The sequence below is a fragment of the Colossoma macropomum genome, unplaced genomic scaffold, assembly GCF_904425465.1.
Source record: "Colossoma macropomum unplaced genomic scaffold, Colossoma_macropomum, whole genome shotgun sequence".
In the NCBI taxonomy this organism is placed as follows: domain Eukaryota; kingdom Metazoa; phylum Chordata; class Actinopteri; order Characiformes; family Serrasalmidae; genus Colossoma; species Colossoma macropomum.
Genome location: NW_023494792.1, coordinates 19,477,901 through 19,505,832, shown reverse-complemented (window position 1 = coordinate 19,505,832; position 27,932 = coordinate 19,477,901). Strand labels below are relative to the sequence as shown.

The following is a 27,932-nucleotide window of genomic DNA, read 5'->3' as shown; positions in this document are numbered from 1 at the left end:
TTTTAAGTGCTGAAATACTTCCAGCATAAAGTATTCTTTGAATTAGTCCATTGAATAAACACTTTCATGTTGTCATTTATATTTCCCCAAAGAGGACACCCCTGTTTTCAGCATTGGAGCCCCCTTTGGCAAGAATAATAACTACAAGTCTTTTTGAGTAATGCTTCATCGGGTCGGTGAACATGTTGGACTGTTCCTCCAAGCAGAACCTTTCCACCTGGCCACCAGGATTTTGGATAAAATATCTTTTGATTATGATTATTTTAAGTACTTCTAAGAATTACTGATGCCATTGATCTTCACAATGGCCCAGATTTCCCATCGGAATTTATCATACTCTTTCCAAAGATTGTGTGATGCCAAATGTACCTGGGATGACTGATGACTGTACAAAACTACTTCATCTCCTCTGACCACAGCATCCAGTCAACTCCATACAACATGGTTCAAACAAATGTTTTTATATGAACAAATGACCAACAGCCCCTTTCCCTTTTCCAGTAATACCTCTCCTTGTTGATTGTACTCTCTCCCTGGCCCAGGCTCAATCAGATAGAACTCCCACACACCTGGAGAGAAGAGTAGTGATAGACAGAGGATTTGAGGAGAGAAAAAAAGAGTACGTTCTGGAGGACTGATAAGAGAAAAACTTCAAATTGGAAAGTGAGGACTGCCGATGATGTCAGAGAGTGGATTCCAGTCTAGTGCTTCTTTAAAGGTTTTGATTGTTCTTGCTGAGCTCCTGCATTTGACTCGGTGTAAGGAAAGGTTAAATATGCTTTTGTGCTAACTGATCGTTGGGCCTTTGAAACTAAACCTTGCCTCAATGACATACTGACCTACAGAACAGCCTGCCTGCCACAAGATGTAGTGCTCATTCACTGCCACCAGAAAAGCTAAGGATGCAATTACCATTAACATATTAGAGTTATAATATATGTATAATAAATTTAAATTACTAGAATTATAGTGGTTATAGTATCCCGTTTTACCGATTGACCATTTTTCTGTTCTTTTTTTAACTGAAGAACCAGTTACAGTGAGTTCCTGTAATTGCTCAATTTAAATTCAGTTTAAACTCCTCATTACTACATATAAAGCATTTAAAGTAGCTCCCTCACTCACACATATATTCATTTCTTGTTTTAATATTTGCTTTGCAAGCATATTCATTGTTAATATATTCAACGTAGATATATTGTAGTGAGCGTGGGTCTTGTGCAAAATTGTGCAGTATTGTGCAAAAATCAGAGACCACCCCTCACTTACTTAATTTCTTTAATTACTTAAAGTCAAAAAGGCCATTAAGTACAAGTTATTTATTTTTTTCAGTAGATATTTCTGAAGAGATTAGATATAACATCATCTACTTGCATAAGGAAGGGGGAAGTCAAAGAAAATTGTGACAAAACAGGAGTTTCCAAAACTGAAGTTCAAAAAATGATTAAAAATAAGGAGAAAATGGGACTTCCAACAACCATGCAAGACCTGGTAGACCACCAAAACTGTCACAATCAGATAAACAGCACTTAAAGCTTTCATCTTTGTAAGAGAGGCATTCCACTCTTGCTTTAGATCTGAAAAAATCCACAGGTGTTTCTGTCCATCCTTCCACTGAGAGAAGACAACTCAACACTATGAGTCTGAAAGGATGTGTAGCTGTCAAGAAGCTGTTACTGAGAAAAGGCAATAGACAAAAAAAAGAAAATTTGTAACTCAAAACAAGGTGTTGGTGTTCTCAGAATAGTGGATTGACCACCCCAGAGTCCAGACCTCAACATCACTGATTGTGTTTGAGAAAGGGTAAAGAGTAGACACACTAAACACTGAAAAATTAGGTATTATAATTAGTAATTGAGGCTTTTGTGTTATTGTTAAATGTTTTCTGACTTTTTTATTATTATTATTATTATTATTATTATTATTACTACGCTTTATCAGTTTAGTGTGAATAGAATACACAAAGCATTCCATTAACATGCATTGCGTTATAATAAAAGTGAATAAATGTAAAGGTTTTTCATTTGGACAACTCAACAGCTCTTGGGAACAGAGGGGGGTGCATGTGGTAACCTAATTAAAAACTAGTTTGATAACCTAATTAGATAAACGATGGAATTGGGTCTGACTTTTGAGAGTATTGGGGTGGGATTGTGTGTGTGGGAGTGCGTGTGTGTGTTCGGTATTGTTTGATGTGGGATTGTTGTCACCGTCCAGTCAGATAAGAGAATTCTGCACATTCCGAGTCGACTGTAGCCAGACTATAAAAGTCCAAAGCTTCATGATGACCGATTATTTCAGAGGGTGACCCACTCACGCACTGGTCTAGTCTATAATAATAGTGATAAAAATAATATTTGGGCACTGGATTATACGCTTTAGTCAGTTTTAGTGCATATATTAGCTCAGATGTTCAGATTAAAGGAAACAATGTTATAGTTGGTGCAGAGAGTCAACCTGGTGTCAGAATCAAGTGATCTTCAATACAGATGGATGCTGTTCGCATGGCAAGTATAATTAATTACATTTTATTGTGATGCAGGTGTGAGTACTTCTGAATATAAGGAACACATTCAAGAATCTTGTTTCTGTTGTAGGTGCCTTTTTCTTTCTTCACTCTGGCACTTATGATGTGTTTGCTGCCCCTGATTGCAACTCATTTTACTGGCAAAAACTCAACAGGTAGAAAACTTTGTTTTGCTTCTCAAATAGAGAATTGCCATAAAATATTTCTATAAATAAAATGTATTTAAATATACATCACTGCAAGCGGCTGCATTTAGGTCCATTCAGTTAACTCATGAGGTAACTTGGTCATTTTAAAATGTGGCAGTGAATGTCAAACCTGAGATAATTAGGTCAGTAGCTGAGATGGTTGAACAGAAATAGTTTGAATTGAATTGGAAGTGACTAAAGTGAGCCTGCTTTAAATTTGTTTATTTACCAATTACACACAAATGTTGTAATAGAAAATAATAAAAAAAAAAATGTTTGGTGTCCCTGTCAGAGGTTTTGCATGTTTTCTTTGATGTTTTTGCAATACCTTATATAGACAAGACTAATCAGGTTTATGTTAACTGCATCACACACGGAAATATTTGTGACAGTAACTAAAAACAATAAAACAATAAGGTAATTAAAAATAATAAACCTACAATAAAACCTACCAATGAAGAACACAGCTTATTTTCATTTTGGGTCTCCATGAGTTTGATAGGCAGTGTATTTGAAAAATGAATTCTAGTGATTTTTTTCAATTGTGCAAAAATCAGTCCTTAAGGTGTAAACAAAGTCATTAGAGTGGTTTGGTGTGAAATCATTAATTGTAGAGAAACTCATTTTTTCCCTTTTGGCCCTTCTTTATTTCCTCTATTGTATTCTTTCATTAAAAACATCAGAACATACATCATAACGGTTTCCTTCAAAGATTCTTTAGAACAACAGAAAGAAAAAAGACAAACATAACATAGGTCGGGATAATCAAATTCTTTTTGTAATAAATTTTCATCCGATCATTGTAATAATATTAATAATAAGAAACTAATTTCTTAACAGTGGTGGTAATAGGAACCAGGTGTCGGGACGTCAACAACCGGTTTATTTACTAACAAAACCACAGAAACTGCTTGTGTCTTCTGAGTTTTAACATGTAATGTTGATAATGGTGATAAAAAGCTAAATCTAGAAAAAATTCTTTATTCGGGATTGCCTTAAAACACACAGCATGGCAAACTCTCTGTTATAAATAACCTTTCAAGAAATACATTTTAGGCCAAAACCTTTTTACAAAGCTATTGTTATACAATGTCTAAGACATCAGGCTGCGTATTCAGAACGATTTGTGTCACCACCACTGTAAACTGTTCTGTTCTATAAAACAGAACATTTCACATCAAACCACTTTAAATTGCTTTCTTGACATTGTAACCTTTTAATTATGCAGAAATATGGACAACTTGCCTTTAATTTCCCTTTTAACTAGTAAAATGCATTTTGGAGCGATATTTTGACCCGACCTTCAAGACTGAGTAGTTCTTTACAGTAATTAACCCGCAGCTGTGTGTGCAGTGTACGTAGGCTCCACATTCATTCAGGAGGCTTTGAGGAGAGCGAGAAAGCGGACTGATGCTGCCTATGCACACACCAGTGAGAGGTAACAAATTTTTTGTTTAATTTTAGGTCGATTTTGTTGCAAAAAATTGTTGTGTGAATAATGTTAAAAAGTGGTGAACATTAAGTCTCATGCTTGCATTTTTTGCAACAAACATGCCTCAAATGTGTGTATGATTTTTGTTTTTTTTTCTTTTATTTGTTTGTTGTTTTTTATGTATGACTAAACATGTTAGAAATGAAGTAAAAAGTTATGAGATGTGAAGAAGGATATATATATATATATATATATATATATATATATATGTATGTATGTATAGTTTATACTTGCATCAATTCTGTGAGTATCTCTGAGGGTTAAGGTTTTTAATAAAGTAGTTAGATCATGATGTTTTGGATTATTGATCTTTTCTATCCTCTTAGAGTGAAGATGTCTGTATTTGAAGGATCTTTTCGGCCCACTGACCTGCTGGCTCAGTTTAAACAGATAGGTTCCAGTACCAGAGGTCATATCAGCGCTGCAGAACTATTCGACAACACAGTAGAGGTCATCAGAGAGATGGTGTACACTCACACTATGGCTCAGCCTAATCATACTGGTACTGTTACACATAAAAACACTGTGGCTCAGGCCAAATATGTGACATACACCCAGTTTGTATCTGACCAATCACATTCACTCTCACAGGGTCTATTCATTCCTTCTCCACTTTCTCCAAATCTGAAGCCCACTGTGTTATTTTTGCCTCCATGTATAAGCAAAAAAAATCTGTACAGCACTGATTGGTTGTGTATGTGAATCAGAGTTGCTGAGTGTGGAGGACATGGAGACTTTGCTGGACGCTACAGGGTGTTCCACAGAAATGAAGAAACCTGTGTGCAAATCTGACTGTCTCTCAGAACGCTACCGCACCATCACAGGCCACTGCAACAACAGGTACTCACATACAGAACCTTCACTGAACACTGCAACAAGTATTCATATACAGACCCTTCTAGAGTAGCCATCTAAATCCATGCTCAAGCTAATGTCTTGTTACTTAAACAAACTTTCGATTCAAGTAAAGCAAAAATACCTTTCTAAAAGCAACATGAGGGGAAATACAAAAGTACAACAAGCTTCTAGCATATAGAACTGCAGTGGAACATCCAGCATCTATCAGCTTAGGAATGGAAGATTGTTAGACTCCATTCTTCTGTTTTTTAATACACCCTTTGTCTGAAATAAAAAGATAAACCCAAAGGTCAGAGCTATGATCAGCTGCAAAGCTGTAGAGATAACAGTCACCAAGATAACATATTGAAACTAAAACCAACCTGGAATTAGTAACTAAATGTTAATGATTAAAATATAACTGAGTAAAAGGTAGATTCCTTCCTTTCCTCACAAATACAGCTCAGTAGAGGTAGAAGTATTTAGTTACTATGCACCTCTGGTAATGACACACAGGATCTCCACTGGACACTGCATTAACAGCACATACACTGTTAGCTTTGCATTCACACCCACCAGCAGCCAACAATAGCTTCTCCATTCACAGACACAAACAATATGACAGGAACAGCCACACATTTTGTTGAGTACAGCTGTATTTTAAAGACAGATGCACTTCTAACAGTAATTATGTGATGGGATTCCCCTTGGTGTTAAAAGGGACTTTTTATTCCTCTGCAGACAGAATCCTCTTCTGGGGGCTGCTAATACCCCATATGCCCGCTGGCTTCAACCAGAGTATGAGGATCTTCGTGGGGCACCCAGGGGCTGGAACCCCCAGCATACCTATCACAACTTTACACTGCCTCTAGTAAGACATCACTCAACATACATAACCTGTCTTTAGAACATGTGTAGGCATCAATTGCATTGCCACACTGGAAGTCAAAATGAATTGCTTGTATGTGCACTGATGTTTAGCAACTGTTTTTGGTGTCTCTGAAGAAAACCATCCCTTCTGTTCAGTTCCTCACCCTCCTAACTGCTTTTAACTTCTGTTAGGAATATATTAGTTTCTTAGTAGCTAATTAAATGATTTATAGTACTTCCTGAGTAGTAGGTCTACAGGCCTGTAGTTTAACACCTGAATAATAAGCCTTCAAAGAGTTAAAGAAGGAAAAGCACAAAGAGTATTGGATGAGAAGACTTTTGGCAATGACATGGTTTAAGACTAAACAGATTTAAATCCCATGGAGAATATGGGCCAAGTTGGGGAAAAACACTAAAAATGGCAGTGAAGAATGTTTACTTTATAAAAGCAAGACAAATGTGGTCATGAGGCAGTCATCAAGTCTAGAAGAAGACCTAAAACATACTGATAAACACTTGTAGTTGCCTATCTCCTATATTTTCTATATTTGAATCTTAATTCTTGGTGTGTATTAGTCATCATTACAAAAACAATGTTAGAGTAATTCCTTTTCACTCTGCATATCCTATTCAAAGTGACATTGCTTATTTGCACTATATTTCAAGTAAATAACAACCATTATACTGCATCCACTCCTGTCTCTTGGCTCAGGTTCGGTCAGTGTCACAGGAGGTGTTGTATACCCATAATGAGAATATCTCTCTGGACGAGTCACTGTCTCACCTGCTCGTCGAGTGGGGGCAGTGGATTGACCATGACTTCGCACTTACCCCTCAGAGCCCGAGCACTGCCTCATTCAAAACTGGAGCTGACTGCACACGCACCTGCAGCAGAGATACGCCGTGCTTCCCTATCCAGGTGCTTACACACACACACACACACACACATCATCTAAACCGCTTATCCTTCTGGGTCGCGCTGGGGTGCTGAAGCCTATCCCAGCTGTCATTGGCCGGAAGGCAGGATACACCCTGGACAGGTCGCCAGTCCATTGCAGGGCAGACAGAATACACAGTCTCTCTCACACATACACACACACACACACACAGGGGCAATTTTAGCATGTCCAATTGGCCTGAGTGCATGTCTTTGGACTGTGGGAGGAAACCAGAGTACCCAGAGGAAGCCCACGCAGACACGGGGAGAACATGCAAACTCCACACAGAAAGGACCCTGGTCACCCGGCCGGGAATTGAACCCAGGCCATTCTTGCTGTGAGGGGACAGCGCTACCCAGGCATACAGTGCCAATGAAACATTTTGAGACACCTAGCTCAGCGCTGATATTAAATCAGGGCATCATCAGAAGACACTTTGATGAACATAAAGCTGAGGGTTCCAAAATATGCACACATAATTTGCAAATAGCTATTTTTATATATTAAACAAACTTTTGCAGGTATTTTGTTCTTACAACATTAAAAACAACATAAAAAGAAGAATAAAAAAAGTTTCCTTATTATTTCTTTAGTTTCTCCTAGACAACAGTGGATCAGATGGTAAGAATCTCAACCATTTCTCATCCAAGACTAACAGCTTCTCAGTTTTGATGCTGTGAATTATTGTGAACGATTAGCACTTTTATCTGGACGGGAGGTACCTCATGTCTCCTTTTTGTCTGAAGCTATTTCTCCTACAAGTTTTAGAAGAATCACCATTAAGTCTCCTGAGCTATGCACCATTTGAGCAAAAATGTCTTCCTCTGATTTTCCCCAACCATTTGATGGCCAGTGTACATGCATGTTCATTTATGAAGGCATTGTGTATACAAATCAACTCTCTCTTTCTCTCTGCCCCTCTCTCAGATCCCTCTCTCTGACCCTCGCACAGGCGTTCAGAGCTGTATGCCGTTTTTCCGCTCTGCTCCGAGCTGTGTGGGCCCCTCAGCTATGCGTCGTCACAGAGAGCAGCTGAATGCCATTACGGCCTTCGTAGATGCTAGTATGGTGTACGGGAGTTCAGACACACTCGCTCTCGCTCTCCGCAACCTGTCCTCGCCGCACGGCCTGCTTGCCCACAACCAGCTGCATTCTGACCACGGCCTCGCCTACCTGCCTTACCTGCCCCGCACACATACACAGCTGGACCCCTGCGGCCCACGCCAGGAGACCAGTACTGTCTCACCGTCACAAACAGCAAAGAACACAACATCCATGGGGAACCTGACCTTCTGCTTTCAGGCGGGTAGGCCACTGTGGACTGGCTTTATGTGTATTTTTAAACTGCATTTGTTCAAATAGTTACACCCTGGTCCTACCTTAAGCATGATAGTTGTGATGATTAACTTTTGGATCTATAACAAAAAAAATTGCTTACAACAACATTTGTTTGCATAGGTGATGCCAACAAATGTTTAATTTACACAAGACCACAACATGCTGTTGTAGAAGTCACATTTGTTAGAAAAATAAAATATAAATTTGAAGATTCCACAATCAAAATCAGTAGAGGCAAAGTTTCAGTTAGACTCCCAGAATGGAAAAAACAGGTACTGCTGCATTCTCTCCACAGGAGGCTGGAGTATGACGCAGAACTAACTGACCTATTAATAACTAGACATACTACTAGCAGGTACTCTTCAGGTCATTATGAAGCTGTTCTGTCTGTTATGTGCTGTGGTGGATGTGTTTCAGGTGACTCTCGGGCCAATGAGCACTTGGGGATGATTGCCCTACACACACTGTTTCTAAGAGAGCATAATCGAATGGCTGAGGAGCTTCACAAACTCAATCCCCACTGGAGCCCTGACACGCTGTACCAAGAGACCAGGAAAATCCTTGGAGCTGTCCATCAGGTTAAAGCTGTGGTTTGGACTCTGGTCCTAGATTAGCCTGTCCTGCACATTTGAGTTTTTTATGCTGTTCTAACATACCTGTTGTTCAACTCCGAAAGAATCTGTAAATTAGCCAAATCATTGGATAAAGTGGAAAACATAGAAATATGTAGCACGGGTTACTCCAGGACCAGGACTGGGAAACACTATGGAAGTCTAATCTCAGTTCCATCCACATATGCACCAAATTTGAGTTACACTTGAGTACAATGATGCCTTTATTCTATTCACTACTCTCTCTCTCAGGTCCTGACGTGGGATCAGTACCTGCCACGTGTTCTGGGGCAGAAAGCACACTCTGAGCTCATGTCCCCCTATAATGGCTATGACCCTGAAGTTGACCCCAGCATCACCAACAGTTTCTCAACCGCGGCCTTCCGCTTTGCCCATGTAACAGTGCATCCAGTAGTGAACCGACTCGGACCTGATTATCAGCTCCACCCTGAACATCCACCACTGCCTTTGCACCGATCACTGTTCGCATCCTGGAGAGTGGTGGAAGAGGGTGCATGTCACACGCACACTAATTCTGATTCTCTGTGTATCATATGTATCATGTACAGATTAGGTTTCAGAACAGGTCCACAATAATATATTCTTATAATAGAATATCACACAAACAGGCAGCACAGCTACAGTGCTAAAAAGCAGTCTCGGGACATTCCTGAATGCAATTTATGTCTTGTTTTTTCTTATTTTCCGAGCTAGCAGAAGATTACTTTTCACGTTATTCATTCAGATCCATCGGAAAAGTTATAACCACCAGTAATATCAACCAGGTTTATAAACAGAAACTTGATCTCAGCACTTAATTGAAAACTTAAGCAAGGCAAGTAAAAGTGCTCAAATATTAGTGGGACAAGCTTTACTGTCACTTTTTGTTGTGTAGGTTATTATTTAGTATTTTATTTCAGATAGTATTTTGTAGCATATCCTTTAATTGGATGACAGAAGTCTTCTAGGCATTTGAATGGTCAGAGTATGGCAGATATTTGAACGCTTCACGTCTTTGTGCATGACTTTAGTACTTTTTTTTTACTATTTTTTTCTGTAATCTTTCTCATGGACATTCTGTTACCAAGAGACAACATTTATTGACATTTATAGATTTAGGTGTGTTGCATGTTGGCTTTCCAAGAGTAGCTCTGGAGATCTTTGGTTGTTGAACATGACATTTGGATTAGTGTTCCAACATTGTATTTATTTATTTACTTTCTTACTTACTTACTTAAGTGAAACTGAGGTTTAATTGAAAGTCTACTACTGTGCAGTTGGAATCAAAGTGTTGATTGAAAATGTATAATGTAGCTGAAATATAGATGAAATTCTATACTTTTGAATGTGTTAAAGCATGCTTTCCATAATACATCAACAAATTAAATAACTACAGGTACAAATAATGATAGAGGGCTACTTTGGAGCACTGCATACTGTCTTTCCTGTGCTCTGTCAATGTGTAAGAAGTGATCTTTTTCTCTCTCTGTAGGTGGTATAGATCCAGTTCTGCGAGGGTTGTTGTTGTCTCCAGCAAAGCTGCAAGCTCCACAGAAGATGATGGTGGAGGAGTTGACCGAGAGGCTGTTCCAGGCTCAGGGGGGCCTGCCGCTGGACCTGGGGGCTTTAAACCTACAGAGAGGACGAGACCACGGCTTGCCTGGTACTGACCATCATATGTATCAAGCTATAAGTAACAGCACAGTAAGATAACAGGTTTTGCCTTTTGCTTACATGAATATGACATAAACATGACAAAGCTGATCCCAAATTATTATTCTGAGATGTTTAATACACAGTGTACGTCTAAAAGTGTCCAAATACCTCTTCTATTTAGTGAATTCTACTACTAACTACTGACACAGATGTTCAGTTGTGCATACACAGCTTGTATTATCTCCATAGAAAATCACTGCTAATAAAATGGGCCCTATGCTCTGGAGCAGCTGCACATGAGCCCAGGGCCACTATGCCCGATGCCAAGTGTACCTAGAGGGCTACAAAGCCCCCCAGCATTGGGCTGTGGAGCAGTGGAACTGGAGTGACGGAGTTCCATCCAGTACCTTTGGGAGGAGTTGGAGTGGTGTTTGTGATCCAGAAATAATCATCCACCATCAGTACCTGACCTCACTAATGCTCTTGTGGCGGCAAGCAAATCCTCACAGCAATGTTCCAACATCTATTATAAATGCCTTTTCCGAGTAGAGGTTGTTACTGCAGCAAAAAGGGACAAACTCCCTGTTAATACCATGATTTCAGAAGAAACATTGGATAAGTCCACAAACTTTTAGACATCATACGTCTGGTTTCCTGGACAGAGATTAAGCCTACTCCTGGAATACACAGGATTCTGAATGAAAAATTTCCATTGAAAGGAAAATGTAGTCTGTGACTAGGCTTAAACCCTGTTCGGGAAACCAACCTATAGTTTATTTAAGTCATGTTTTTAGACAGACTGTGCTCAACAGTTAGTAAATGATGTGATGTGTAATGACTCATCAACCCTCCCTTTCACTCTGCAGGTTACAGTGCATGGCGCCAGTTTTGCGGCCTCTCAGTCCCGGCAAATGAGTCAGAGTTAATAGAAATTCTAGGTAATGTAGGCTTGGTGCGTAAGCTGCTAGGACTGTATGGCACAGCCCAGAACATTGATTTGTGGGTGGGGTCCATCTCAGAGCCAGCACTGCCAGGTGGGAGAGTGGGGCCTCTGCTAGCCTGCCTGCTGGCCAAACAGTTCAGAGCACTCAGAGATGGAGACAGGTGAGCAGAGGGAAATCAGTGAGTGAATGAACAAACAACTGAGGCAAAAATTACAAACAATAATGAATACAGATATTCCTTGAAAGTCTAATTTAACATGTGCTTACATATGATATATGAACAGATGGTCTGGCAAATGAGCAAATCAGTGAGTAAATGAATGAACACATGAATTTTCCTTTTATTTGTCTCTGTAAGGTTCTGGTGGGAGCGAGAGGGTGTTTTCAGTTCTGCTCAGAGACACTCACTGCGCACTGCGTCTCTCTCTCGCATCATCTGTGACAACACAAACATTCGCCTGGTGCCCTCAGACGCTTTCACTCGTACACTGCATCCTGACCAGCTTCTGCCTTGCACACACACAAACATCACACACTTCAACCTCTCTGCCTGGAAGGAGCCAGACACTGGTGTGTGAAACAGAGACAGTGTATAGTGTTTATTTCTGTTGTTAGAGTTACAGTTACAGTGTTGTGTAAAAGACAGAGGCCATTTACAGTTACAATGGCCAGTAAGTACAAGTTATTCATTTTTTTGTGTCACAAAAAAGCAGAAAACATATTTAACTGAAAATTACACAGAAGCCTCAACAATTAAATATATCAGTTTTTTTCAGTATTTAGTGTGTCCACCTTTTGCCTTCATTACAGCTTATATTCTTTTCAGTAGACTTGCTTTCAAAGAAATCAGCAGAGATATTTTTCCACACCCCCAAATTTTAGTCTTAGAAGTTGCATTTTCTGTTTCTAACAAGCCAAGTAGTTCCAAACACATCAGTGATGTTGAGGTCTGGTCTCTGGGGTGGTCAGGGAATGGACAGAAACGCATGATTTTTTTCAGATAAGAAGCAAAAGTGGAGTTGAAAGCCTTAAGTACAGTGTATCTGATAGTGACTGTTTGGTGGTCTTGCAAGGTTGTTTGGAGTCTTGTTTTATCTTGTAATAACTTTTTGAACTCCAGTTTTGAAAGCTCATGTTTTACTTGTGTTCTTTTTATTTCACCTTCCTTGTACAAGTAGATTATCTTATGTATAATCTACACAGAAAAAGTGTTTTTATCTCCTTAAAAAATGAATAACATGCTTAGTAGTCATTTTGACTGGGAATTAAACAAGTCGAGGGTAGTTTCTGACTTTTACACAGCAATGTAGGTGTATGGACTTTAAAATATATATAGTTGTATTTATCTTTTTTTGTATCTTATTTTCTTTGTTGTTTTAGACCCTGTGTGTGGCTCCATCCCTCGTCTGAAGGTGGGTTTCTCTGTACTGTGTGATTCTGCAGTGCTGTACCAGTGTCCCTCTGGCTATGTGCTTCATGGGGCTACACACATCACCTGTGACCCCAACACACACTTATGGACTCCACAACCACCCACCTGTCAAGGTGTGTGTGTAAAGGCAAAGGTTTTATGCAGTATTTAACTATGAAGATGTGTCTTTGTAATTGGTGTGAATTTGGCTTCAGTTCAGTCAGCTAACATGAATAATAGTGTAAGTGTGCTTTTAACAGTTATGTTTATCTGCGTGTCTCAGATATAGACGAATGTTTCAGACAGCCTTCCGTCTGCCCTCCAAACCTGCAGTGTATCAACACACCAGGCTCCTTTATCTGCTCAGGTATGCACTGTCCCAGACAAAGAAGACATGAACTCTTTGTCTTGGTATGGAAGCCCATTCCCACCAGCTAGAGGAGAGAAAACATTGCCTGATTTTGCCAGCAACATGTCAAAATCTCAAAATGAATACATTTTGTGAAAATATTGACTTAGTATCTTGAAACAATATATTTTTTTTACTTTTAGTTGAGCTTCTATATCTCAAATGACGGATTTTCTCAAAATATCAACTTACTGTGTACTGTGAAAAAAATCACTTATCTACTCAAATTATTCACTTAGTGTCTTGAAATAACGCCTTATTCTGTATATATTTCAATAGAAACTCTGGCATATTTCCAAATAATGAGTAATTAAATTTCAAGAAAGTAAGTAATTATGTTGGGATAGTAAGTTGATATTTTAAGAAAATAGTAATTTATTTAAAAACAACAGAAGTCAAAATTTTCAGAAAACAAATCATTTAAAGATAGAAATTAATTACTTCAATAAAATCAGTCATTATTATAACAAAAGTTAGAAAGTAATTATTTCAGTATGCCAAGTCAAAAACAAAAACAGAAAACAATCATGGCATTTTTGTTCTCCTTTTCCTGGCCAGAATGGGCCTCTATATCTTGGTTCTCACATTCACATGCAGAAACATTATGCAGTTTTCATTTTGAAATTATGCAGATTCACCTGCGATAAAGTTCATCAATTAATCTGATACACATTGTCCACAGAGTTTGCATCTGCTCCTCTTTCTGCCTCCTCCGTTGTTGCTGCAGTTATGGCAGTGCTGGCAGGAGTGGGCATTATGGCCCTAATCATGATCTGCTACAGAAGGTGGGTGTTTTATTGTTTTATTTTACCTTTGTTTAAACATTGCTTGACTGATTGATGGTTGATTATAATAAGTTGATGATTTGTTTCTTAATATCTCTTTTCTTTTTTGTAGGTTTTTCCTCAGAGAGGCAGAGCCAGTTACCAGAGCATGCTGTGAGAGGAAACACTGAAATGGTCAATGTTTACATGAGTGTATTCAACTTTTTATATTTATTTATTAACTAGCTAAATGTCTCCTCTGTAGAGAACATGACTTAAATGTATTGTATATTGTCTTAATACACATGTACAGATACTCACGTGCTTATCTGACGCTTATGCTGCTGTTTTTTGTTAAATCACCTATATATGAGTCACATTAAGAACAGAAGCTGCGTCTAGGTCACACTGCTCCAGGAAGATTTCCTTTAGCCAAGATCATCTCTCCTTAACACAGCGAAACTGGTCTCAGCTTAATATTCTACTACAATCACAAATACAGTATTTTTGTCAGTGTACAGACTGGCTTGTTGTACAAAATGTGTGTGTGTGTGTGTTGTGTGTGTCTTTAAGAGCTGACTCATGTAAACATGCTTTTCATGTTTTCTTTGCCGTGGCTCTCTGTGAAACCTGTTCTGCGGCTTACAGTGAGACGTGGCAGGTTCATTTTCTTTGCAATGGTAGTTTTCTGTTGACCCAAGTAGGAGGCATATTAGGTTTGATTTTTTAGGCATTCCCATTTGAAGAATAAGGGATGTTTCAAATGCAAATCTTTTTCATCCAGTAAGCCAGACAAGAAGAGTTGTGATATTAACTGAGATGCACATTTTTCCTTGTGATTAGTGAGTGTGTCACATATGATCAACTAGAGTTGCTCAATAGACTCCACAGTGAAACCCCATACATCACTGCAGAAGTCATGACGGTTGGAATGTAGGCATGGGCGATACCACTAATTTACTTTCTGATCCAATACCAAGGCTAATCCTGACACCAGTACCGATACTAATACTATTAAAAGTCTTTTTGTGCACATAAAAAGGAGAATTCTTTGCGATTTCTACAGTGAATCCATCAGTAAATGTGAACCTTAAAATTTTGAAATTTGTAAGCATTAAATTTGCATTAATTTTAACTATACAGCCAGATACACTGAGAAAGTAGAGGCAAAAGTAGTTCCTATACTACACATTTATTTCTACAATCATTTTTCTACTTTGTCTGCATCACATACCTTTTCATTTTTATAAAAAGTTAGTCATCTTACTGCTTAAAGTTCCAATTCCACCCTAAAATCTGTTTTTCCATGCTATGCTGTAGTGTTACGTTGTATCCCTCATCCTCATTGGTTTGTATGAATTTATTATTTTATCACTAATTTTTTCATTCATCAGTACGACTACAATATTTGGTTTTGCAGCAGTAACTATCTGCCTTACTTTTGCATTCACCATGTAAAGGGAAAAAAAATCCTCCCACCTTCAAGATACATCAGAGGGTGGTCTTTAACCTGGAAAATCTCACTACTTTGACGGTCCTTTAAGATGCGAGTAAACTTTCACAACAGCTGTAGTGATGGTTAAATGTTTCATTTTTGCTGGAATGTCCCTTCAAAGAATTTCATGCAAGAATGGATTCTCAAATACAAATGTTAGCATCACAGTATCGTTACTTCAGTATTGGGCTGCCACCACAACTGAAATGTATACTTCACCCTGATCCTACACACAGCTTCTCTGGTCAATATTAGGTACAAACAAAACTTACTCATTCAGACCACTCAATGTTTTATTGCATTAATCCACATGCGCGTCAGGAGGAGGACTCCTAATCCCCCAAGGTAGTTACATGTAAAACACATTAAAATAATTTTTTAGGTTATGTAAACTTGATTAACATTTTTCCTTTAAGTTCTAAATGTAAAATAAAATCATAAACCTGCTTTACAGCATTGTGCAAATCATCTAAACTAGCGTTAGGTGATATCCACAGACATGAGGTCCATGTCTATGTACTTTGTCAGTCTACCTTGAGACGAACAGAAAAGCCTCTGCTGAAAGTGTTTACCTTTTAGGTCTTGAAAAAAGTGAAGCAACTAAATCTGCTAAACAAGTATTCAAGTTTGCTTGGCTGTGTGCTGCATCCATATTGCACTGGAGCACATTCTGCTCAAAGATATCATGATTGTCAAACCTGCAACCATTATTATTGAATACAATATCAACTGGAACCAAAGGCCCATCTGAATTCATTACAAAAACAATTCAGGCATAACCATCAGCACTGACTGGTGGCAGAAATGGACAAAAGAGAAATGGACATCATGCACAAATGAGTGTCAGTAAAATGTAATAAAGTTATAATGCCTATGTAAAAACATGCAACCATGCAACACAAGCCAAAACAGGGGTTGCTCAATCCTGGTCCTGGAGATCTACCACCCTGCAAGGCTTAGTTCCACCTCTAATCAAACCCTGATCCAAATAATAAAGGCCTTCAGGAGGCGTGTTGTATCTGAACTGTCCAGGGTGGTAGATCTCCAGGACCAGGTTTGAGCACCCATGAGCCAATACCTCGGTTTCCATCAGGGAATGATGAATTGTCAAAGCAGGCAGATACAAGCATTGCTAATGAAAGCTCATTGTATACAATTCTAATGTTATTCATAACGACAAAGGCTTCAGTAACATTGTGAGTGAAATGGAACATGTACATCTTTGACATACATATATAATAATTATTGACAACTGACATCCATAAACATACTGAGGGGCAGACACAAGTATAGTATTTGATACAATGCCAGGTTAAAATTTGGGGTTAAAAATAAAGGTTGTTTGTGTTTCTCTGTGGCTCTTTCTAGACTAAATTACATTAAATATTGACTGTCAACAAAACATAAATGTTACCTATAATTAGGTTAAATCTATGCCTGGGAAAGCAGCCCTGCCAGCTCAGGTACTGAACTCTTTATCTCATGCACCATTTCACTGTAGTGCACCCTGGGAAACAAAGTGGAGCAGTGCTTATCAAAGCAGAAGCAAGATTAAAATTAGGCAAATAGTGTTTGACACGTGTAAACTCTTTGGAACACTCCACCAATGTGCATCTGTCATTTAAACTCAGAGACTGTGGGTATGATGAACGTGAGAAGGAGGGACTGTTCTGAGGTATGACTAGAACATCTGTAATCTGTGCTAGCCAAAGAAAATAACAAAACATAACCTCAACTATGATTCCAGGCTTATTCCACAATGAGAACCGCATTTATGTCCAAGGGTCTGGAGTGTATATAAGACATGGGAAACGTTTCTGTCTACTTGGTCCAGTCACTAACAATATAATACTGATTAAACATGTAGCACACTAGCTCATCTCATAAGTCTTACCACTTGAGCTGTTCTGCTACTGTGCTGTGATTCTGCTTTGGGTTGGAGCTTTCTTTCCTCTTGGCTCTTAAAGCAACAGACAAATGTCTATGTCCGATCACCTGCCATTATCAAATTGCTGTGTGTACAGAATGGCCATGTTGCATGGGTGTCCTTCAGCTTTCGTCTGTAAGAAAGAAACCCAACTTGGCCACAGACATTTCCCGCCGCAAACGCATCACTTCCCAAAACATCTGCTCAGCTGCAGAAAAACAAGAAAGAATATGATATGAATGCCCTCTTGTGATCCAGAGCCTATTTTTAATCATAATCAAAACAGATATTCAAATAATAAAAGTTATTTATCCATCTGAGCCAACACTCACCATCCTGTCTGACCAGGCCCTGCTGGATGTATCTGATATAGGTGAAGAAGTTGCACACTGCTGTGATCTGGCCAGAGGGAAAGAGAAGATTTGCATATCAAATGTACCTCAATGTGCTGGAGACTTAAATAAGGTAAGAAAATGAAAACCAAACAGATATCCTAGACAATTAGTGCTCAAATTTAGTGCAGAGGAATTAAGTCAGTGCTGACAGAGAAGGAGAGGTTTGTACCCTAGCTCTGCTGGAGGGAGAGATATAGTAGTAACTCTCTTTATCTCCCAGTTTGATGCGATGTCGGCAGGTGCGGGACAGTCCACTCAGCGCACACTTCCTGTGTCGGCGTAAACGTGCTTGTTAACAGAGCTGTCAATCACCCAGAAGCTCTCTCAACAGAGAATACAGGCAAAACATTCAGTTCAAATGCATCACTATAAATTGGTGCATACAGTTTTGTGAAAAATTCTGAGACCACTCTTCATTTATTTAATTTCAAGAAAAAATAATCCACAGCAAGGGGAAAGTCAAAGGAAATAAACAGGAGTTTCCAAAACTCAAGTTCAAAAAATATTCAAATGTAAAAGGCAATGTGGCTTCAAACTGTCACCATCAGATCAACAGAACTCAAAGCATTCATCTTTGAGAGAGAGGAGAAAATTAAGCTCCACTCTTACTTCAGATCTGAAAAAATCCACAGGTGTTTCTGTCCATCCTTCCACTGTGAGAAGAATAGCTCAACAATATGAGTCTGAAAGGACGTGTAGCTGTTAAGAAGCTGTTACTGAGAAAATAAAATAGATAAAAAAGGAGAACAAAGAAGCTGCTGGTGTTTTTACAACAATGAACTGACCACCCCAGAGTCCAGACCTCAACATCACTGAATGTGTTTGGGATTACTTGGATCATGAAAAGTAGAAAATCGAACCAACTTCTAAGACTGAACTTTGGACGTGTGGAAAAACATCCCTGCAGGCTCCTGAAAAGAATGGATGCTGTAACAAAGGCAAAGCATGAACACAGTAAAAACTGAAAAAATTATATTTAGTTGTTGAGGCTTCTGTGTAAATTTCAATTAAAATATGTTTTCTGCTTTTTTTTCTTGAAGATGAAAAATGAATAACTTGGCCATTTTGACTGAAAGTTAAATAAAGGACAGGGTGGTCTTTGAGTTTTGCACAGCACTGTATATATGTCTATATGCATGAGTGTGTTTTTCCACAAACTCCATAAAAAGACAAGCAATACAAAACCATTCCAATATAAAACCACCTTATTCATACTAGTAATCTTTTTAATGAAGGTCTCTTGTGTTTGAGACTATCTGACTCGTATCAGCATTTGATCAAAATACAGAGTAATGAAAACTTCCATGACAATGTGTTTATAGTGAGTTAAAGATCAGACAGAAAAAGAACATGTCGCTGATGACGCAACATAACAGAGTCTGTCAGGTACAGGTAAACATATTGAATGCAGACAAATTCAATGCAAAAAAACTGCACAAAATAAGTTGGAAAAAGAGAAGAGGAAATAATGCAGAAACGTTATTGACCCTGTGAAGCATGTTATTAGCTGTGTTAGTGACATTACAGTCTCCTAAAGTCACTTACGTCTCTACTGGTGCTCGGCAGCCACTGTGAAAACAACCCCAAATCAAACTGTGATCAGACTAATTAATCAAACAGAACCCAACAACCCAATCAAAACAATGTGACATACAGACCCCAGCTTAAATCTGTGCATGATTATGTGGTATGAAGCATACTAGATGAAACAAAATTCATTCTGTAATTAAGCATGAAAAACTGCAGCATTTGAAGCTGCGTGATAACCGCTGTTCTCCTGAACAACAGAATGGTGGTGCATTCCAGTATTTCCAGTTTGCCTCCTTTGGGCATACGTGAGGACAGTAACTGAATGCAGTGTGAGTCAGTGAGTCAAATACATTTAATTAATTTCTGCTGCAGTGTTCATATTTATATTTAAATCTCAAATAAATCAAACTACCATGTTTGAGATTGAGAATTCACTCAGGTTTGGCTTGATCACATGGATTCACTCAGAGAAGATACCAAAGCAATGTTAACAGTACCATAGCGAAAAGAAATGCTGTCATGTGTGGTGTGCATGACTCACTTGGGGCCTCCACACTCAATAGCTGAGGCCTTGACCATAGGCAGCACTGTCATAGCAACAGGCTCAATAGTCAAAGAGTTATTCTCCACTGCACTCTGAACTGACTGCGACAGCTAGAGAGAGAGAGAGAGAGAGAGAGAGAGAGAGAGAGAGAGAGAGAGAGAAGAGAGAGAGAAAGAGAAAGAGAAAGAGAAAGAGAGAGAGAGAGAGAGAGACAAGATTATTTGCACAAATGTTCACTGTATACCAATATATGCAAAGCATATGCACACAAACTTGCATACTTCAGAGCGTGTGAAGGAGAGACAGGGCCCGATGTCCTCTCTGTAGATGCGGCTTATGAAGGCGGAGGATTGATCCAGGCTTGGAGCCTCCTTCCAAGACAAAAACTCAGCAAACAATACTGAGTCCAACTAGAAAGAGAGATGGTTAACCAAATAGGTAAATAATTTACATTTTGTTGTTTCGTCTCTTTACTACAGCATGCTTGGTTTGAAATGAAACAATGGGGATAAAACACAGGGTATAGAGTCTTCACAAGCAAGCCAAACAAAAAGCTGAACACAAACAAAAAGGTTCTGTTTTAAGAAAATTATGCCCAATTAGGCAATGAGGTTTAAAATGAAGTTTAAAAATTAATGAACGTGTTAAATACACACATGCAGAACACAAAGCATAAATAAAACTACTAAATGAGAGTAACATGGTTGTTTGAACATGGTGAAAAAAAAACACACAAGTGGGCAGCCAGTATGACCAACCATGTCCCAAAAAAAAAAAAAAAATAAATAAATAAATATCATATGGTTCCATGAGCATGAGAAGGGGTTGTAGTCACACAGACCCCCTGTCTGGCAGTTACCTGATGAGGGCTTTCTCTCGTAGATCACATTCAGATCGAGAGTGAGTCAGACAAGACACAGAACCAGAGAGAAGAAAGCAGGAGCTGCAGACAGAGAGAGAGAAGTAGAAAGAAAGTGGCATCAGTAATAGACAGAGGCAGATGGAAATAAGGGTAAGAGTGGTCAACAGTGGAGAAGTGAAAGGCGACCATATGGTTTGTAAAAAGAGCAACGAAGCAAGAGAAAATGTGAAGAAAAGCGTGGCAGAGGAGGAGAAGGAGGGAATACAGGCAGACAACAGAGGAAGTACACTAGTATTAGTTGGATGAATTGGTATTTGGTATCCAAGCCTGTGCTGGTGTCAGGCTTGAACAAAGCAAAGAATCTACTACTTCCAGTCTGTGCAATCCAGCCTTAAGACTTTAGTCCCTGTTCATCTGCTATCGGCCTCAGTGGCTCTGCTCACAGACGAGCACGGACTGTCTGATATTTAATGCTCATTAATTGAGCCACAAATGTTGGAATTTTGTCAGTCTCATTCCGGCTGGCTTTCCACATATTGCTGTATTCTCCTGTACACCAGTTTTAACTGAGAGGAAGCATACTTTTGCAAGTAACTGCTCTGTGTGCTGTGACAGTAAGTTTTTCAGAGCAAGATGATGTTCATGGCATTTCTTTGAAGCATTTAGTAACTACTAGTAACGCACACATCCTTGCATGTTTGCTGACGTGTGCCACAGTATTGCATGTGGGGGCGTAATTTTGTTGAAGCCCATTTTGAGAATGACCTGCTCCTACACATGAGGCTAAAACAGTCAAGGACCCTTTTCTGTCAAAGTAAGCGGATCTTGGCCACATTGAGTGATGAAACCGATCTGATTATCTGACAACAGGCAGACATCTGGCTTGCGAGACCACTGTTCACCCAAACCTCTTTGTCTATGTTTGTGTATGTATGTACCTCTTTGTCTTCTCGGTTTGTCGGTGGTGGTGCAGAGGGTGGCTCCTGCTGTAGATGAGGCAGGCTGAGGGTGGCACTCTTGTTACGTGTGTGACCACCAGGGCGAGACAAGGTTGCTCTGGAGCCTGTAGACTGCAGCTGTGGGTGCAGCTGGCGGTTGGGGGAGGACGGAGTGGAGGTCAACACCAGAGTCTTTAGGGCAGACACCTCCGCCTGCAGGACATCAATCTGAGAGAAGGACGAGAAGGCATGTAAGACCAGCCTTGATGAGGATGTAGAGGAATATGAAAAGGATGGATGGACAGAGAAATAGAGGTTACCTTGCCCTGTGCCTCCTTCAGTTGCTTTTCGGCTGCAGCCTGTTTTACATTAGCCTCCCGGACCATCTTATGAGCCTCCTGGAGAAGTGATGCATGTTAGTAACAACATAAAAAACTTGGAAAACACATCAGCTATACTGAGACAATGATCTTCATTACTGCTTTAAAATACATGTGCATATGATAGGATTATGTACTCACTAAACTATCTCACCTCAAAGAGACTGGCAGTCAGTTCCTCTAGTTCCTGCTCCAGCTGGTCTCTCACTTGAGACAACCGCTCACACTCCTCCCCCTTCAGCTTCAGCTCCTGCAGAGAGACAATATTAATGGAATAGAACAAAATGGAGTAGCATGGAAGTGAACGGAATGGAACGGAATAGTATAGAAAATAAAATAAAATAAAATAAAATAATTATTGTTAAATTGTTAAAAATCCTTGTTGAGATGAAAACAGATGACATGAGATGAGACTAAGTCACTGGTATTGGATGTTGTGTGTAGGTGACAATGAGAGAATATATGACTTCACTAATATTGTGACTTTAAGTAGAGCACCGCTGTAATGGACTATCCTAAAGGTATCGTATGTTTTTAAATGAGTGCATGTCTACCTTCTGGGCAGCGTCCAGCTGCTCTCTGAGGAACTCTGTGCCCTTTTCTCTAATCTCCAGAGAAGAGCTCCGCAGGCGAGACACATTGAAGGTGTCTCCTCCTTGAGCCCCTGCCTCTTGTTGGAGCATTATCTCTCCTTGTCCCCCTCCCAGCACTACACTAGGGTCTGGCTCAGGCTCCAGGTCTATCAACCTGCAGAGACACGTATGGAATCCATTACTCGACTTTTGACAGCTTCCCCACAAACACCAATCCCACAAGCAAGAAACAGGCTAATCAGTATAGGCTAGGCCAAATTCAGCTAATCTAGGGAGCAGCAGCAGCAGTATTAGTAGTACTATCAGTAGAAGTCTTCCTCACACAGACCAACGCTCAAAACTGAAACCCATACGTCGTCCTTTTGGACATATTAGTGTCATTTGTGTACAGATTCAGTAAACTGAAACATGTAGTGCACTACACAGGGAGCAGGGAGCCATTTGGGATTCGTCCATACTAATCAAAGCACAGCAAACAGCATATCACCACAACCAACAACAAACCACACGGCACAGTGAAACTTAAAATAAACCTCAAAACACTCAGTACTCTGTATATTCTCTAGAATAAAGCTGAATCTAGACTTTAGTGTAACTTTTCAGCACGGTATGTCACTCAGACCGGATCCCCACCCTTACGATTCCCTTCGCAGTCCGACACAGCAGCATCCGCTCCAGCTCCAGATATAAAAACTCAGCTGAGCTTCGGCTCTTCCTCTGAAGCGTCCACCAAAAGAACAGCCCAGACACGGACTGAGGACCTTCAACAGACGCTCGGGACTTCTGTGACGCGTTATAACCCGAAGAGAAGAGAGCCAGCCGGCAGACAGACAGACGCAGTCCCGGCGCTCCTCTCACACTTGTGAAGAAAAGTGTTGAGGCAGCTGTAAACAGGTCACGTGACCCTCAGGCGGCTCTGCGCTTCATATCTGTTCTCAGGAAGCCGCGAGACTGACAGCGGTACGAGTGATTTGTTTAGGAAAACTGACGTTTTATTATCATATGGTTAATATTACAGAACTCATCGGTATTAATTAACATTATGAGTAGGTCTGTAAAACATATTTCTTCACTGACATCGACACATGCTGGGGCTCATCATGGGCTGCTGCTTTGGTTTAAGAGCTCTCGTCCTTTAAGAGGTGCTGGTCACTTTTAATTATTGTGTGTATTACATTACACATATTACTGCAGAAACGGCCTACAAAACCAAACAAATGCTCACAAATAAAACAGACAAGCTGAGGCTGTTGGTTAGGATATCATTAGGCAGTGCCAAAGGAATCCTCTCATACATACGTTCACTCACACACACACACGGGGCTAATCCACAATTTTGGGACCCTGTGTAAAAAGCACTCTCTATGGCCCTCCCTTCCCAAGTTTGTGTTCCCAACCTGTATTATTTTATTTTTACTGTTTTTATTTTATAGGTCTACTTTATATTACATTTATGTGGTTTTATATGCAAAAAAAACAAACAAAAAAAACAGTCACAGTTCATTTTTACATGGCCATTTTAATCAGGCTGTTTTTGTTACTGTACCTTTAAATTGTATAAATGAGCTCTGTTCTGATTGGCTGCCCTGTTTTGTGCCTCTTTCAGAAAGCAGTCATGGCTGAATCACTCCTTATTACTGAAACATGAATGGGCGTGGCCAAGCTGCTGTAGGTTAAATAGTGGATATATAAATGTGTTGGTTTTTGTGACATCATAAAAACAGTGAATTCAAAACAGATTATTTTTGCAGGTTAATTCCACATATGGACCGTATGGAGTCCAAGGTGAATGGCACACAATAAAACTTAAAAAATATGTACGTAATAAATCAAACGCAATTTTGTTTTTCCATTATATGGCGCTTTAATATTGTACACCGAAGCAACCATTTTAATCAAGACCCCTTGAGGACCTCACCCACCTATGGGTCCTGGGTAGTCAGTTCCACTATTCCTCCAACTGTAACACCCCTGCCCACTCACATTCACATCTTCACCACATCATCGCCACCACATACCTTCCCACTGGACATCTCTCTTCTTTAGCTCTGCTGTGCTTGCTTCGTCGGTGATCTGAAAAGTCATCATTTCCAAAAAACGTATGAGAGGAGTACACTGCTATTCCTGAGCTACCTGTCACCAGCACCTCGTACCCTGGGCTCGATCTGGACACTGGGGGAGGAGAAGAGGACAGCTGCACAACATGAATCCCTTCAAAGGCATCCATCTTCCAGTGAGAGGTACTAACACAGCTCCAGGTGTCTATCAGGGTCTCTGGTTCTGGGTACTGACCTCCATTCTTCTCAGAAATCTCTCTGGGCCTGAATGCAACAAAAAGAATGTCTCTCTCTTAGAAACACTCTTACAAAGATAACAGGGCTCTCTACCATTCTTCACTGAACTGCCCAGTAAAAGTTGAGTCAGAGTTGATATTTCTTTTTCAGTTCAGTGTTAAGTCAATGTTAGTTTTCTGTGTGCTTTGATTCATGGGTTCCCATTCATGATATCATGTGTAACTAGAACATGCCCCTTAAAGGGCCCATGTCCTACGTTTCTTGCATTTTTCCACTAAGGTTTATGTCAGTTATGACATTTGTGTGGTTTTAAGAATTAAGAGCAGCTGCTTTTTACATGACATGTTTTTCAACCTCTCTTCATCCCTTAGAATTAGACAGGACTGTTTTTGTTGCTGTGCCTTTAAGATTGATATATGTAAATACAGTTGAGTAAATTCAACACGGGATGTTTTTAGTAGCTTAGATGACATATATGGATTTGGAAGGTATGTTCTGAAAAGTTAAGTGTTTACATACTTCATCAAACTTAAAAAAAAAACAAATAGAAGCTCATTTTTAGCTGTTTAAGCTGCTTTTAGCATCAGTGCATTAGTTGAGATGTCTGTATATGTGAGACACAACTTCTCCATCATTGTCTAGACTAAAAAAAGCCATTGTTTTGAAAAATTTGTATGATGTACTTTGGTCATAAGCCATTGCTGATCTCCTCTACACTAGTGTGGGTTAATCTTTGTCTCTTCTGTGGTTAAGACTTCAGAACATTAAGTGCTTTTAGCTAAATGAAGCTGTTTCCTGTTTTTGAGGCTTTGCATTTTGTGTTGTTCCATCTGAGGTTCTACAAGCGTAGTTTCTGATCTAACACATCTCTGCACTCAGGAGAACGTTCTTGAGATGTTTCTATGCTAATTTTCACAAATAAAATATTCTTTGCTTTCTTTCATCTTAATGATGTACTGATTTTACTATGCTGGTATTTTAGTTTTGTATAGATAATTGTTCACTCCCTGCTTAAAGGGGGAATCCACCAAAATGTCTGTAGAATTAAATTAAGATGTGAACAAAGTTATTGAGAATATGATGTGAGTTTGATGTGAAATGTGCTGTTCTAGAGAAACACATGTAGATTCCCTGAATATTTTAGATAGTATTTGCATTGTAGATATCATGACCCCAGTTCCTCTCACCACCACTGTAAAGAAGTCAGAGTCAGTAAGTCTCTCTACAGTGAGTCATTTCACATCAAACCATTCTGAACAATTTTATTTGCAGAAAATTTGAAAAAATTGGTGGTAATTCTCCTTTAAGTTGCATTACATCATTCCCCCATGATGTCCTCTGACTAGCCCTTATGTGCTTGCACTGTAAGTGCAGCAGAACACACCTGAACACATCAGCCTAATTAGAAGTAACTGCATAACCAAGCGTCCTAATACTAGTGGTGCCCTACAATGTGATAATGTGCAAAACATGCTGTTAATGCATGCCATGCACTTATGCCCTAAACATAGATTGCATTCCATTAATAACTGCATCCTGTCAGATTCTATCGTACAGAAAGTACAAAAACAGAAGGATAATTATGAAACTGAATTAAGTTAAAAATTGCATTTTCTCTGCTGATTTTCTGCATAGCCAGTCTGTCAGTTCTAAAGAGCAAGAGAGGGGTTTAGTGTTAAATGTAAACATAAGTACCGCATGCTATCTGAAAATAGAACTTCACCTACCTGGTGATGAACAGCGCTGGTATGGCTATTGAACTTAGGTTTTTGAGGAAAGCAATGTTTGCAGAATATCTGTGACAGAGAGTATTTAGCAGCTTTGAAATCCAGACGGTTTGTCCAGCACAAAAGAGATTATGGGAAAATTGGGCAGCCAAAGTCTCGCTCTGCTGTTCGCTGCCCGTGACCTCTCCCTCTGGCCGCCCTGGTCAGCCACGGGTTAAAGAGTAACTAAATTGGGCCAGTGGGCAGTTGGCATTTTCTCCACCAGATGGTGCTAGTAGAGTATCTGGAGCAATGTAGTAGTGCCAATATTCCTTCTCTTTAACCGCAGTTATTATAAATGAAGGTTCCAAAGCCTGTTCATTTAGCCTATTTATGGCACCTTTCAATATTGCATAATGTTATTCTTTATAGAAAAATTGTGTCCTGTTTGTGTGTGTGTGTGTGTGTGTGTGTGTGTTGGCTATTTTGCAGTGAAAGATTTGCTCAGATTACTAAACTGCCACTTGCCCACAATGCTCTTTTGTTGCTGAAAGAGATTAACATGTCAAGTGACCGGAGGTGTGGGCGTCCCTTTCCCTCTTTTCTTCCTCTCCTGCATCCCTCGCTCCACTGCCACTCATCAAGGCTGTCAACCTTCGCTTCATTACGCACCGTGAGTAGCTTTGATACTTACTGCCTTTCTTCATGTGATTAGTATATATAGGGGGTAAGTTTCTTATGTGTTGATTACATTAGCTTATAGACCACCAGCATGTAGGCACAGATTAAACTTCAGACTGAATGGTACTACGGCAGAGAGAGCTCACCTTCAAAAAAGGATTTTTCTTTCTTTCTTTCTTTCTTTCTATGGGTTTCCCTTAACAGCCTTGATCTCAAAATGAATAAGAGTGCATGCATGATACTCTAGTATCAAACAGCAGAGGTCATCAGCTGTGGTCCTGGTGGGCTGGTGTCCAGCACTGATTTTGCTGCTCAGGCATACCTGATTTAACTCATCCACTACTAGTTTAGCAATGTTTGAGCAGAGACATCAGCAAAATGTACTAGACATCAGTCTCTAAAAACAGAACTGCTGACAATGTCATACATTATATTTATTGTATTTTCTTGATACTTTACATTATTCATCATCTTATGTGCATGCATATGTGTCTTTTTTGTGTATTTTCATGTAGAATTCCAGCAACAGGTTCTCAGGTGTTGTGATATTGTGGTGAGAGTGGTGTGCGAGGTGCTACAGCTGGTCCTCCTGGCCAGCAGGG

General features: G+C 39.6%; 2 protein-coding genes across 5 annotated transcripts; one reads left to right on the top strand and one right to left on the bottom strand.

Moving 5' to 3' along the window:
• Positions 1–4,669: 4,669 nt before the first annotated feature.
• On the top strand, positions 4,670–14,868 carry epx (eosinophil peroxidase). Its single transcript, XM_036576406.1, has 14 exons — positions 4,670–4,709; positions 4,915–5,047; positions 5,786–5,915; positions 6,627–6,833; positions 7,780–8,158; positions 8,608–8,768; positions 9,054–9,312; positions 10,294–10,464; positions 11,324–11,561; positions 11,760–11,971; positions 12,782–12,946; positions 13,096–13,179; positions 13,904–14,006; positions 14,119–14,868. The coding sequence occupies exons 1-14, from the start codon at positions 4,670–4,672 to the stop codon at positions 14,174–14,176; spliced, it is 2,340 nt and encodes a 779-aa protein (XP_036432299.1). The 3' UTR covers positions 14,177–14,868.
• An 883-nt stretch (positions 14,869–15,751) lies between these two features.
• Positions 15,752–26,853, bottom strand: rab3il1 (RAB3A interacting protein (rabin3)-like 1). 4 transcript variants are annotated; one of them, XM_036576417.1, is made up of 12 exons: positions 26,671–26,853; positions 24,668–24,970; positions 22,611–22,803; positions 22,211–22,306; positions 21,997–22,074; positions 21,677–21,904; positions 20,158–20,286; positions 19,874–19,986; positions 19,348–19,371; positions 17,972–18,071; positions 17,740–17,806; positions 15,752–17,615 (listed from the first exon to the last, which is right to left on the bottom strand). In XM_036576417.1, the coding sequence occupies exons 2-12, from the start codon at positions 24,874–24,876 to the stop codon at positions 17,530–17,532; spliced, it is 1,323 nt and encodes a 440-aa protein (XP_036432310.1). In that variant the 5' UTR covers positions 24,877–24,970; positions 26,671–26,853; the 3' UTR covers positions 15,752–17,529. The 4 variants fall into 4 exon arrangements, with proteins under 4 accessions (XP_036432310.1, XP_036432311.1, XP_036432313.1 ...); XM_036576418.1 differs by lacking the exon at positions 19,348–19,371; XM_036576420.1 differs by lacking the exons at positions 24,668–24,970; positions 26,671–26,853 and adding an exon at positions 23,289–23,608.
• Between the last annotated feature and the right edge of the window lie 1,079 nt (positions 26,854–27,932).